Source organism: Urocitellus parryii, chromosome 3 (assembly GCF_045843805.1).
Source record: "Urocitellus parryii isolate mUroPar1 chromosome 3, mUroPar1.hap1, whole genome shotgun sequence".
In the NCBI taxonomy this organism is placed as follows: domain Eukaryota; kingdom Metazoa; phylum Chordata; class Mammalia; order Rodentia; family Sciuridae; genus Urocitellus; species Urocitellus parryii.
In genome coordinates this window covers 135440741-135453526 of record NC_135533.1, presented here as the reverse complement: position 1 = coordinate 135453526, position 12786 = coordinate 135440741, and the positions used below count along the sequence as shown (strand labels likewise).

Sequence of the window (12786 nt, the reverse complement as noted above, 5' to 3'; positions counted from 1 at the left end):
AACTCTCCATCCTCCTGTCTGGGATTACAGGCATGTGCCAACACACCCGGCTTCAGTTTCTTTATATATAAAATGTATTCAGGGAATAAATCATAGCATTGAGCACTTATTGGCAGACATAGAGCTTCGTGATTCATATGTGCTTCTTCATGCACTCATTCAACAATTATTTTTTTGAGCACTTACTATGTGCAGGTGTTCTTCTAGGCACTGGGGACATAACGGTGAATAAATTCCTTGTGCTTCAGGATTGAATTCATTGAATCTGTCCAATGACCCTTTGAAGGTCGTTATTTTTTTTTTTTAATTTTCTATTTAGTTGTAGTTGAACACAATACATTTATTTATTTATTTATGTGGTGCTGAGGATCAAACCCAGCACCTTGCACATGCTAGGTGAGTGCTGTACCACTGAGCCACAACCCCAGTTCCTGAAGGTCATTATTATTGTTAACCCTGTTGACCGATAAGGGAATTGAAGTTGAAAGCAGTTTAAAATCTGCCCCAGAATCACATGTTTACGAAGTAGCTGAGTTGGGATTCAAAATTAGATCCGTCAGACTCTCTACAGATTGTTCCTTTGATTGCCAGGCTGTGCAGCGCCTCTGAAGAAGGAAGTAATAAGCCAGTCTCTCCCGGGTCTTTTCAGGCTAAAGAACGAAATGTTGGCAAAGTCCTTAAGTGGGGAGACTACCCTGGGAATTAGAGCCGGTGTAAGTGGAGGAATAGAGAATTACTTTCACCACTTTGTGGCTTGGGAAGAGAGCTGTGTTTGGCCTGGATTCCCTTCCCTTAACTCAAGGGAGGAGCAGCCTGTCATTTCACAGAATCATCTGGTTTTGAGGGTTCCAGAAACCTATTTGGAAACACCTTATGCACAAGCTAGAGCCACCGTGAGAGAAAAACTGTGATGTTTGCATGGTCTAGAAACGATTTTCAGTGAAAGGGTGAGGGTCTTACACATCGCTGCTGCTCCCAAAACTGCTGGCACGCAAGAGTAGAGTAATAACCCTCCAGGCACAAGGGACGCAGATGTCCGATACTAAATTCAAATTCAGTAAATATTTGAAGAAGAAAGAAAGAATGATTTCAATCCACACGTACATAACAAGCAGTCAAAAGCACTTATGCTGGATTTGGCACATTCGAAAGGACAGCAGGCTTTCAAACTCTCAGCAAGCCCTGGGGAAACCAGGGAAGGTGCCTGTCCTTTAGCACCTTCTTGGGCTACCTGGAAGTCAAGACATTGACAAAGAAATATACAGAGGGGCCCAAAAGGAGATGAAAATCATCAGAACCAAGACATCCTGATTTAAAGAGCCTCTCTCAGCCTAAAATAAAAGTTCAGTTCCTTTTATTTTATTTATTGACTCAGCTCAGTTCCTTTTTTTCAAAATAAGTAAGGGTTTAAGGTCAAAGAATAGGAAATAGTGATACATCATTAAGTTCAATAACTCCCCCCCAGAGCAAGAACATGACCCAGTAATGATTCATACCTGTATCCTCATCCATTTAAAATTACACAGGAGCTGAGCAATTCCTAACCAACACACATGCCCATCCTGTCCCCTATCACTGTAATCAGATTACACAAACGCAACACACTCACTTCCACCGACTGGAACCTTCCCCAAAGGTAGAGGAACGTGGGTTTCACTTCCAACAGAGTAAAAAAGATACAGCTAAGAAGGGGTGGTAGCATTTTCAAGGTTCCCCCACCCCTGAGCTTGAATTAACTCAAAGTGGCTGTCTGACCTCCTTGACGTTGCTGGCCTGTTTGTTTTAGTGCCATTCAACACACTTGGAGGTCCCCCTGAACATCTGGCTGGCTTTGGACACTATTTGTCACGCTGCCGCAACTCTTACGACAGAGGTCAGAAGTTGGCATCTCCTCCATCCTCTGTGACTTTGAGGGTCCTGGCTGCTTGGGTCTCAAATGATGGATTTTAAGCTTGGTATAGAATTTGGGAAACGAGGGGCTTGAAAAATAATACACCAGGGGGTCCAGCATGCTGTTCATGTAGGTGAAGCTGAGGGTGAAGTGGAGGGCCACATGGACAGACGCGTTGCAGGCGCTGGAGGGCAACGTCCAGATGAAATACAGTCTGGCCAGGACGCTGGGCAAATAGCAAGTGACGAAGACAGCGGCCACCACCATGATGAAGCGGATAGCCTTCCTCATCCGAGCCTGTCTGGCCAGCTGCTGCCGCTGCTTCAGGCTCCAGATCACCTTGAAGGAACAGAACCCGATGAGGCCCAGAGGCAGGAAGAACTCCAGTTGGAACATGATGTCGTGCCAGCCGTTCGCCGACTCCATGATGAAGCTCTCACAAGACGTGGCATTCTTCTGTAGACACAGGTGGCTCTCCATCAAAAGATGCAGAGTTCCCAAGATGACCAAGGTCCAAAGGACGCAGACGGTGCCAGCTGCGGTCCGGTTCGAGATGGTGTTCACCATATGGTGGGGGTGGACCACTTTGAAATACCTGTCCACGGCCACCACTGTCAGGAAGACGATGCTCCCGGCTCTGTTCATGGCTAGCATGAACAGCACCAGGCGACAGGAAAGATCCTGAAAGGCCCAGTTTCTGTCTCTGAGGTAGTAGTCTGTCCGGAAGGGTAGGCAGATCATGAGGAGGAAATCAGCCACGGCCAAGTTGAAAAGATAAATGGTGCTCGGCTTCCAGGTCTTCATGTGGAAGCAGAAACCACACAGAGCAATCCCATTGCCCAGGGCGCCGAGCACGAAGGCCAGTATGAGCAGGGGTGGCATCAGCTGAGAGATGAGGTCCCCCTCAAGGAGGCAGCATGACCTGTTGTCCATAGTGCAGGGAGGACAGATGTCCGGGGTGCCCAGTGGCCCCTGGAGTCCCCACCAAGGAACAGGTGCTTATCTGTGTGCTACCACTGACCCAGTGGCTGTGCCTTCAACCTCATCACCTTGACAATCAGTCACGGCACCCAGGGGTAGATGGGGCTACCACACCCGGAGGAGAAATCAGCCAGGAAACGAAAGCCACAGGGAGGTCCTTTCTAAGAAGCTGGGGTTACAAGCCGCTTGTCTTCCAGAGAGGTGAAGCCTGTAGCTCGGCCAGACTCCGAGATGCATGCGATATCTTGTAGGTGGGAAGTGGCCAGAGGGTCCCATGAGATTCGTGCTGCAGAGGAGTTGCTGAGTGCAGCCCCAAAAGAATTTTCATACTCGGCTTCCTCTTTCTCCTGCGACTCACTCTGTCCTGGAGAGCTCACAGTACTGGCCCAGAAGGCAGGGACACGCTTGTTTGTCCTCCCTCCTGGTGGAGAAATACAAACATTTCCTGGAGTCAGTCTGAGCCTCTGCCATTGCTTTCCTCCCCTAACCTTTGCCTGACTGCCCCGTCCTCTCCTCCATCCCATGGGACACTCCAGGCCATGCCAGAGAGGGGAGGCTCTGCTCTGCAGCTGCTCGGAGGCACTTCCTGTGCCCACTCCCAAAAACAGCACTCAAAAATTGGGAGGGTCTATACAGGAAAAAAAGGTCTAAACATATGACATTCGTTGGGTGTTAGAAAAATTCTTTGGAGGGGGTCACTCTCCCTCCCCTTCCTCCCCACCTCCCTACCCATTGCTTGCTTCTGTGAAGCCAAGTGACCAGTTGCACAACCAGCAAGACCATGAAATGGACCTGAAGCCCACTTCCATGTCTGTCTCCAGGAGACGCCTCTGTGGAGCCAGACTTGGCTCTGAGCTTGGTCGCTCAGAAGAGCCAAACGCCACGATATGAACGTTTTTTATTTTAATTATTGCTGAGCCTGTGGGTGTGGGAGGACGGGGACTGGGGGAGTTGGTCAAGGATCTATCTCTAAAATCATCTTGGGTAAAATTAGACTGTGCTGAGAAACTGGAGTCTTTGCCGAAATTTCCTGCCCTTTGACTTTAGGGATTCTCTCTCTGCCCTGTGCCTTTCTGCTCCCCATTTAGGAAAGGGGGTGGGTGTGGGATTGGAGGGTACATTGGAAGAATGCAAGCAGCTTCTTCCAGAGGTTAGCAGAGAGCTACATTTTGCAACTGAATACCAAGAGCTTCCTCCCACCTGGACTTGGAAACTTTGACTTTCCTGGCTGGTTCCTCTTCCTCTAGCCTATTCTCTCTAATCCTTATCCCGTATCTGTCAAGGCGGCAGATGAGTGACCTGTGGGCCACACAGGGTGCAAACACCAGTTTGGCTTGGCCTGTGTGTTTAGAAAACCTAGGATTGTCCTATGGAAGCCTGGATTTCTGCCTTTTAGAAAATTGGAAGATCTGCCACAGTGGACCAATGATCGATCCTACCTGGTGTCAACCAGCTGGAGCCAAGAGTAGCTGCCCTCTGAGAGCATGAGTTCTGCAGTTTGCCACTGTCCCCACCACTCCCCATTACCTTAGATATGCTTGGCTCCCCTTAATTTACATTCCTGGTCTCTATTGGCTTTTGGGTCTGTCACCTCTGTTCTAGGTTGAAAGTCACATTCCTTGGATTGACACACAAAGGCCTTTGTGCTCACCGAACATTTGCCTACACCTAGTTCCCCACTCATCCATGAGCAGCTTCTTCTTCTTCTTCTTCTTCTTCTTCTTCTCTTTTTTTTTTTTTTTTTGGTACAGAGGATTGAACTCAGGGGCACTCAACCACTGAGTCACATCCCAGCCCTATTTTGTATTTTATTTAGAAACAGGGTCTCACTGAGTCGCTTAGCACCTCGCTTTTGCTTGAACTCGTGCTTTGAACTTGCAATCCTACTGTCTCAGCCTCCAGAGCCGCTGGGATGACAGGTGTGCACCACCAAGGCCAGCCATGAACTTCTTGAAGACAAGTCCCATGCTCTTGGCAAGAGGGGCCTAGAATAGGGACCTGGATGAGCTTTCTGAGAGCTCCTAACAGCTACCTTCCCTCCATGAACTTTGGGGTTCTCTGAGGAGTTAACTATTGGGGTAGTAACCACTGTAGGCTGTCACACTCAAGAAGAGTCCAGGTGAGTAACACTGCAGACCTTCAGGTGCTCAGCCTGGAAATTTCACCAAATGGCAAATATTATTTTTTCAGTGCTTGGGGATGGAACCCAGGGCGTCAGACCTGTCCCGCCCCAGTTCCCATGGTAAGTCCTCCTCATTCTGTGTTATCAGAAGGGGCAGTAGTTCTTCTAAATGCAAGTTCTTCCCTTTTCCCCACATGACTAACAGTAACTGCTTTCTTTTCCACATCCTGACTTGTCAAATAACTTGCCTCTCTCTGTAGAATTAGCTGGAAGGCAAATGATTGCGAGCCTTCTCTTTCAGAGAAGTTTCTCTTTCTCTGGAAGTCTAGTGGTTTTTCATGTACAGATTGCTGTGATTCTACCCCAGGGGCTACGGAAGGTGGAACCGCTATTGGAGGACCACATGCTCTAGAGGATACTCCACATCCTCTCCTTCATGTTTCAGATTAAATCAATCCAAAAATGAACTCAAATAGATCTAAGGCCTCCACCAAAGAGCCACAAGCACACAACTCTCAGAAGAACACTCAGGAGGAAAACTCCATGTAGTTGGATTTGGCATTGATTTCTTAGATATGACACCAAAAGCACAGGCAATAAAAGAAAAAAATAGGTAAACTGGGCTTCATCCAAATTAAAAATTTGGCCAGGTGCAGTGGCACATGCTTGTAATCCCAGTGACTCTGGAGGCTAGGCAGAAGGATTATGAATTCAAAGCCAGCCTCAGCAAATTAGGGAGGTGGGATGTGGCTCGGTGGTTAGGCACCCCTGGGTTCAATCCCTGGTACCAAAAAAAAAAAAAAAATTAAAACTTTTCATCACCAAAGGACACTGTCAGCAGAGCAAAAAAGGCAACCTCTGGAGTGGAAATCATATTGGCAAACCATGCAGAAGATACGAAGAACTCCTGTAATTCGGGAATGGAAATCAAGCCAGGCATGGTACACATATATTTGTAAACCCAGGACTTGGAAGGCTGAAGCAGGAGGATCGCAAGTTGGAGGACAGCTTTGGATATTTAGTAAGACCCTGTCTCAAAAAATAAAAAAGGCTGGGGATGTGGCTCAGTGGTAGAGCACCTCTGGGGTTTAATCTCCAGTATTAAAAATGAAAAAGAAAAAAAAAAAAGAAAGCATGTTTAGCTGGATGTGGTGGTGTGTGCCTATAACCCAGTGACTGGGAGGCTGAGGCAGGAGGATGGCAAATTTAAGGATAGCCTCTACAACTTAGTGAGACCCTATCTCAATTTTTTTTTTTAAAGACAGGGAATGTATTTCAGTACCCCTGGGTTCAACCTCCAGCACAACAAACAACAAATCCATGTGAATGCACTTAATGTCACTGAACTAACTACTTAGTAGTTAAAATTGTAAATTTCATATTATGTAGATTTTGCCACACACACAAATCTAGAACAGTCCACAGTCATTGAAGGGAAGATTGATGCAGGGCTGGCTGTAATAGGCCTTACCACTGAAGGGCTCTGTGACACAGGAGACAGTCTGACACTCACAAAGCAGTATGTGTAGCACACACCATTTCTGTGAAGTTATCCATATAATATGCAAACAGAAGGGCTGGGGTTGTGGCTCAGTGGTAAGGCATATGTGAGGCACTGGGAGGCCAAAGCCTAGACCAGCATCTTCCGATAGAACTTTCTACAAAGTTGAAAATGTTCTAGAATACAGTCTTCCCTCCATAGTGTGGGTTCCACATCTGAGGATTCGATCATGTGGACCAAAAATATTAAAAAAAAAAAAAAATTGTGGCCAGGCACATGCCTGTAATCCCAGCAACTCTGGAAGCTGAGGTAGGAGGATCGTGAGTTCAAAGGCAGCCTCAGTAAAAGCAAGGTGCTAAGTAACTCAGTGAGACCTTGTCTCTAAATAAAATACAAAATACAGTGGTCAAGTGCCCCTGAGTTCAATCCCCAGTACAACAGCCCCCTAAAAATTGGGTTTGTGCTGAACTCGAACAGACATTTTTCTTGTCATTATTCCCTAAATAATGCAGAATAGCAACTATTTGCATAATATTTATATTGTATTAGTTACTGTAAGTCATCTAGAGATGATTTAAAGTATAGAAGAGGTTGGACACAGTGGCTCACTAGGGTAATCTCAGCTATTTGAGAGGCTAAGTCAGGAGGCTTGCAAATTCAAGGCTAACCTGGGCAATTTAGTGAGACCCTGTTTCCAAAAAAAAAGGCTAGGCTGGGGATATAGCTCAGTTAAAGTGCCTCTGTGTTCAATCCCCAGTTCTGGGGGGAGGGGGGAGAGTATATTGCATAGGTTATATGCAAACACTAAGCCTTTTTTTGTTTGTTTGTTTTTGTTTTTATTTTTGTTTATAGTACTGGGGCTTGAACCCAGGGGTGCTTTAGTACTGGGCTACATTTACATTTTTTATTTTGAGACAAGGTGTCCCTATACTGCACAGACTGGCCTGGAACTTGTGGTCCTCCTGCCTAAGTCGCCTGAGTTACTGGAATTGCAGGTTGGGTCACCCCATCTGGCTAAGTCATCTTATATCAGAGACTTTATTAGAGTCTAACAAGATTTTGGTATGAGGGGAAGCAGGTCCTGGAATCAATTCCTATAGATAGCAAGGGACAACCGTATACAGGTAGCTACTGAGCTCTTGAAACGGGGCTCACAGGAACTAAATTTTTAATGAAATTCAATTTTGACTAACATTTAAAAGCCACCTGTGGTTTGTGGCTACCACATAGGAAGCCCAGGAAACATCACTTCCCTCCCCTTCCAAACCTTCTGTGAATCTCCCCCTCTCGCCTGGAAGAAGCCCTCTTTCCTGTGCCACTTTTGCCACCCACACACTTGTCACACAGTCTGGTGATGATTTACTTTTGCTTCTCCCCAGAACACACAGAGCCCCTCACCGGGCACAGGTGGACACACAGTGTGTCTTCAATAAGTGAACAAATGGTGCCGGGCCTGTGCAGTTTCCTCACTGTAAGGGTCCCTTACTGCTGAGCTATATCCCAGGATGTTTTGATTTTTTATTTTGAGACAGAGTCTCACTAAGTGGCCTGGGCTGATCTTGAACTTGCAATCCTCCTGCCTCTGCCTCCTGAGTCACTGGGATCACAGGGATGTGTTGCTCTTCCTGGCTCCGTTGTCTCTTTTAAGGATTTCACTATTGGATTTAGGGCCTAGATAACCTAGAATTATTTTATGGTGGAATCCTTAACTTCCTGAACAGGAAGAGCGGACGGACAGAACTTTTGGACACCTCTGCCAGGCTGATGTGGCAAGAGCTCAGGTCTCTCGGGCCCTGTCATGCCCCCCTCCTCTGATGCTGTTATGAGATAGCATTCCGCTTTCCTAGTGACAAGGGCAGGAAGTGGACATTCTGGCTGGGCCACCTCACAGGTGGTAGGAGGAGAAGCTGCCTGTGTTGTAGGAATTTAGGGGCTCTGCTTCTCCAAAACTCCTTCTCCAGCCAGGGGCCTGTGTGTGGGACTGTCTTAGCTTCCTGATTCTGTAGTAGCAAATCACCACAAATGTGTTGACATCAGCTATTCCCTCATGCTTCTGGAAGCCAGAAGTCTGATGCAAAGGTGTTGGCAGGACTGCACCCCTTTAGAGGCTCTAGGAGACTCTTGGTTCATGGCTTCTTCCAGCTTCTATTTCCTGCATTTTGCATCCCCGGCTTGAGGCTGCAGTCTTGTAATTTCCGCTTCGGTGGTCACATTGCCTCTTGCCCATGTCTGTCCCCCCACCCCCTTTTCAGTGCTGTTGATGAAACCCAAGGGTCTCTTACTGCTGAGCTACATCCCAGCCCTTTTTTTTTTTTTTAAGAGAGTGAGAAAGAGGAGAGAGAGAAAAAAAAAATTTTTAATATTTATTTTTCAGTTTTCAGTGGACACAACATCTTTATTTGATTTTTATGTGGTACTGAGGATGGAACCCAGTGCCCCGTGCATGCCAGGCGAGCGAATTACCGCTTGAGCCACATCCCCAGCCCCCACCCTTTTTGATTTTTTATTTTGAGACAGAGTCTCACTAAGCGGCCTGGGCTGACCTTGAACTTGCAATCCTCCAGCCTCTGCCTCCTGAGTCACTGGGATCACAGGGGTGTGTTGCTCTTCCTGGCTCCACGAGTCTCTTTTAAGGATATTCACTATTGGATTTAGGGCCTAGATAACCTAGAATTATTTTATGGTGGAATCCTTAACTCAATTAGATCTGCAAAACTCTTTCCAAGTAAGGCCACATTCACATATTGCAGGACTCAGAACAGGCACTTAACTTTTGTTAAGTCACCTTCAACTTCCCGCAGTGGCCTTTTCACCCTTAGTGTTCAAGTTCTAGAGTTCCTCTCTACCCAACTATTTCAAAATGTCCTCTCAGGGAAGGAAAGGAAGAAGAATTACTGACCAAATTTAAAGTTTAAATGATTCATCACTTTTTAAAATTTGTTTCTCTGGGGAAGAGTGCAGCCCAGGAAAAGCCTTGGACCTAAGCCTGAGAAAATCCTGTCCTTAAGTGTGAGAGAGGAGGATTTCTTCAAGGTATCCCCAGTGTCACCCTGACCTGACACAGGTTCTGACAAGGAAGGACCCTGCTACTTCAGAATGAACTTTAAAATCTACAAACGTTGAGCTGAGCGTGGTAGCACACGCCTGTGATCCCATGCACTCTGGAGGCTGAGGCAGGAGGATGACAAGTTGGAGGCCAGCCTGGGTAATTTAGTGAGATCCTATCAGAAAATAAAAAATAAAAATAAAATAAAAGGGCTGATATTGCAGCTCAGGGAGAGCGCACCCCTGGATTCACATCCCAGTATCACTTAAAAAAATAAACAAAGATTTCTTTGAGAATATAGAATGTAAGAAAAATTTAGAAGAGGAAGTAGAATGCTGGCACACACCTGTAATCCCAGCGACTTTGGAGGCTGTGGCAGGAGGACCACAAGTTCAAAGAGCCAGCCTTAGCAACTTAGAGAGACCCTGTCTCTAAGTAAAATATAAAAAAGGGCTGGGGATGTGACTCAGTGATTGAGCACCCCTGGGTTAAATCCCTGGTACCAGAGAGAGAGAGAGAGAGAGAAACTATAGATTCAAAGGTATTTAAGAGACATGTCAATCATTTGTACTCAAACAATTCCAACTGTTGAATGTCTGAGATATTTGGGAAAATCTGAACACTGACTAGCTAATTGAGAATGTTACGAAATTATTGCTAGTTGTGTGATGTGTGATGATGATATTTTGATTATGTTTATGGAAAGACTCTGCCTTTAAGGGGCTGGGGATATAGCTCAGTTAGTAGAGTACTTGCCTTGCATGTACAAGGCCCTGGGTTCAATCCCCAGCACCAAAAAACAAAGCAAAACAAAGGATGCCTTTAAGAAATAAATTCTAAACCGGTTGTGGTGGCGCAGGCCTATAATCCCAGCGACTCGGAAGGCTGAAACAGGAGGATTGCAAGTTCAAAGCCAGCCTCAGCAACTTATCGAGGCACTATGCATCTTGGTAAGATCCTGTCTCTAAATAAAATACAAAAATAGGGCTGGGGATGTGGCTCAGTGGTTGAGTGCCCCTGAGTTCAATCCCCAGTACCCCTCCCCAACAAAAAAAAAAAAAGAAAGAAAGAAAGAAAGAAATTATAGAACTGATGTAGCTCAATGGTATAGCACTTGCTTTGCAGGCATGAGGCCCAGTGCCCCAAGTTCAATCCCCTAGTGCTGATGGTGTGTGTGTGTGTGTGTGTGTGTGTGTGTGTGTGTGCACGTGCATGCAGAAATACAAATGGATGAAATTCTGTGATATTCAGAACTTGCTTCAAAGTCCAGCAGATAAAAGGAATAAATAAAGAAAAAGAGAGGTGCCTTGACCACATATCCGGCTGGGTGCCAAGGCCTGGATATGTGGTCAAACATTACCCCGGGTATTTCTGTGAGGGTGCATTTTGGATGAGATGAGTGTGGCTCTGTGGTATAGCTGTTGCCTGCTGTTGCCTAGCATAGGTGAGGCCCTGGGTACCATTCCTAGCACTGCAAAAATAAATAAATAAACAAAACAAAACAACAACAAGAAAAAAAGTGGTGGATTTAGTAGAGCAGATTGTTCTCCATGGTGCCTGTAGATCTCATCCAATTAGTTGAAGACCATTTGAGAGCAAAGACTGATGTGTCATCAGCAAGAAGAAATTCTTCCAACAACTTGAACCCTAACACTGTCTCTCCGAGGCTTGAGAGCCTGCTAGTCTACCTGAAGATTTTTTTTTTTTTTTTTTTTTTTTGGTACTGGAGATTGAAACCAGGGGCACTTTACCACTGAGCTCCATCCATAGCCCTTTTATTTATTTTATTTTTTGAGACAGGGTCTTGCTAAGTTGATGAGGATCTTGCTAAACTGCTGATGCTGGTCTTAAACTTGTGATCCTCCTGCTTCAGCCTCTCCCAGGTCACTTGGATAACAAGTGTGTGCCACTGTGCCAGGCTCTATGCAGAAGATTTTTGGGTTTGCCAACTCCTTAAAATAAATATCCCTTTCTCTTTCTCTCTCTCTCTGTCTCTCTCTTACACACACACACACACACACACACACACACACACATACACACATTCTATTCTGTTTCTCCAGAGAACACTGATAATAAAGGTAGAATCATTATTCTAAGTGAAAAAAGGCAAGCACAAAAGGTCACATATTGTATGATTCCATTTATTTGAAATATCTAGAATAGATAAATCATACAGGAACAAAGCAGAATAATGTTTGCCAGGGACTGTGATGGGGGAAATGAGGAAAGATTGCTTAATGATTATGGTGGCTTTTTTTAAAAATTTTTTTGGGCGATGAAAAATATGTGTGCATATAAAATTTCATACATATATAATTTTATATTATATATATATTCTTCCAACAACTTGAACCCTAATACTCTGTCTCTCCAAGGTTTGAGAGATTTCATATATATACACACACACACACACACACACACACACACACACACACACACACATATATTCATATATATATGTATACTTTTAGTATCGGGGATTAAATCCAGGACCTTGCACATAATAGGCAAGTACTGAGCTGTAATTCCAGCCTTTTTTATTTTTTATTTAGAGACACTGTTTCACTAAGTTGCCCAGGCTAGTATCCAATTTGAAATCCTCCTGCCTCAGCTTCCTGAGTAATTGGCATGTGCCAGCCACCATGTCTACTTTTTTTTTTTTTAACTAGGGATTGACCCCAGGGGTACTATACCACTAAGCCACATCCCCAGACCTTTTTATTTTTTGTTTTGACACAGGGTCTTGCTAAGTAGATGAAGCTGGCCTTGAACTTGCAATCTTTCTGCTTCAGCCTTTCAAGTTGCCAGCACACCCAGCCTCACTTCTTTTAAAGGCTCAGTTTCCTCCTGTATAAAATAGGGACAATATTCTTACAACATTTTAATACAAAGGCAAAGTAAGTTCATTTATGTAAAGTGTTTATAATAGTGTACAACACAGAGATGGTGTTATATAAATTACAGCTTTTGGAACTACTATAGTCATTATTTATACCATAATAACCAATTTTCTCCTGTACACACTTTTGTATTGTTTGAAAAAAAATTTTTTTTTTTCTGGTGCAGTGGATTGAATTAGGAATTGGCACATGCTAGGCAAGTCCTCTACCACTGAGCTATACCCACAGACTTAAATTTGTTGCAAAAAGCATGTAATGCTTTTTATAATTATTTTTGTTACAGCAAAAACATATTGTATGCCGAGGAGACTGAGGCAGGAGGATCACAAGTTCAAAGCCAGC

General features: G+C 44.9%; 1 protein-coding gene across 1 annotated transcript; it reads right to left on the bottom strand.

Moving 5' to 3' along the window:
- Positions 1–1792: 1792 nt before the first annotated feature.
- On the bottom strand, positions 1793–2824 carry Hcar1 (hydroxycarboxylic acid receptor 1). Its single transcript, XM_026403011.2, has one exon. It carries the CDS (start codon positions 2822–2824, stop codon positions 1793–1795), a length of 1032 nt encoding a protein of 343 aa, XP_026258796.1.
- Positions 2825–12786: the final 9962 nt, after the last annotated feature.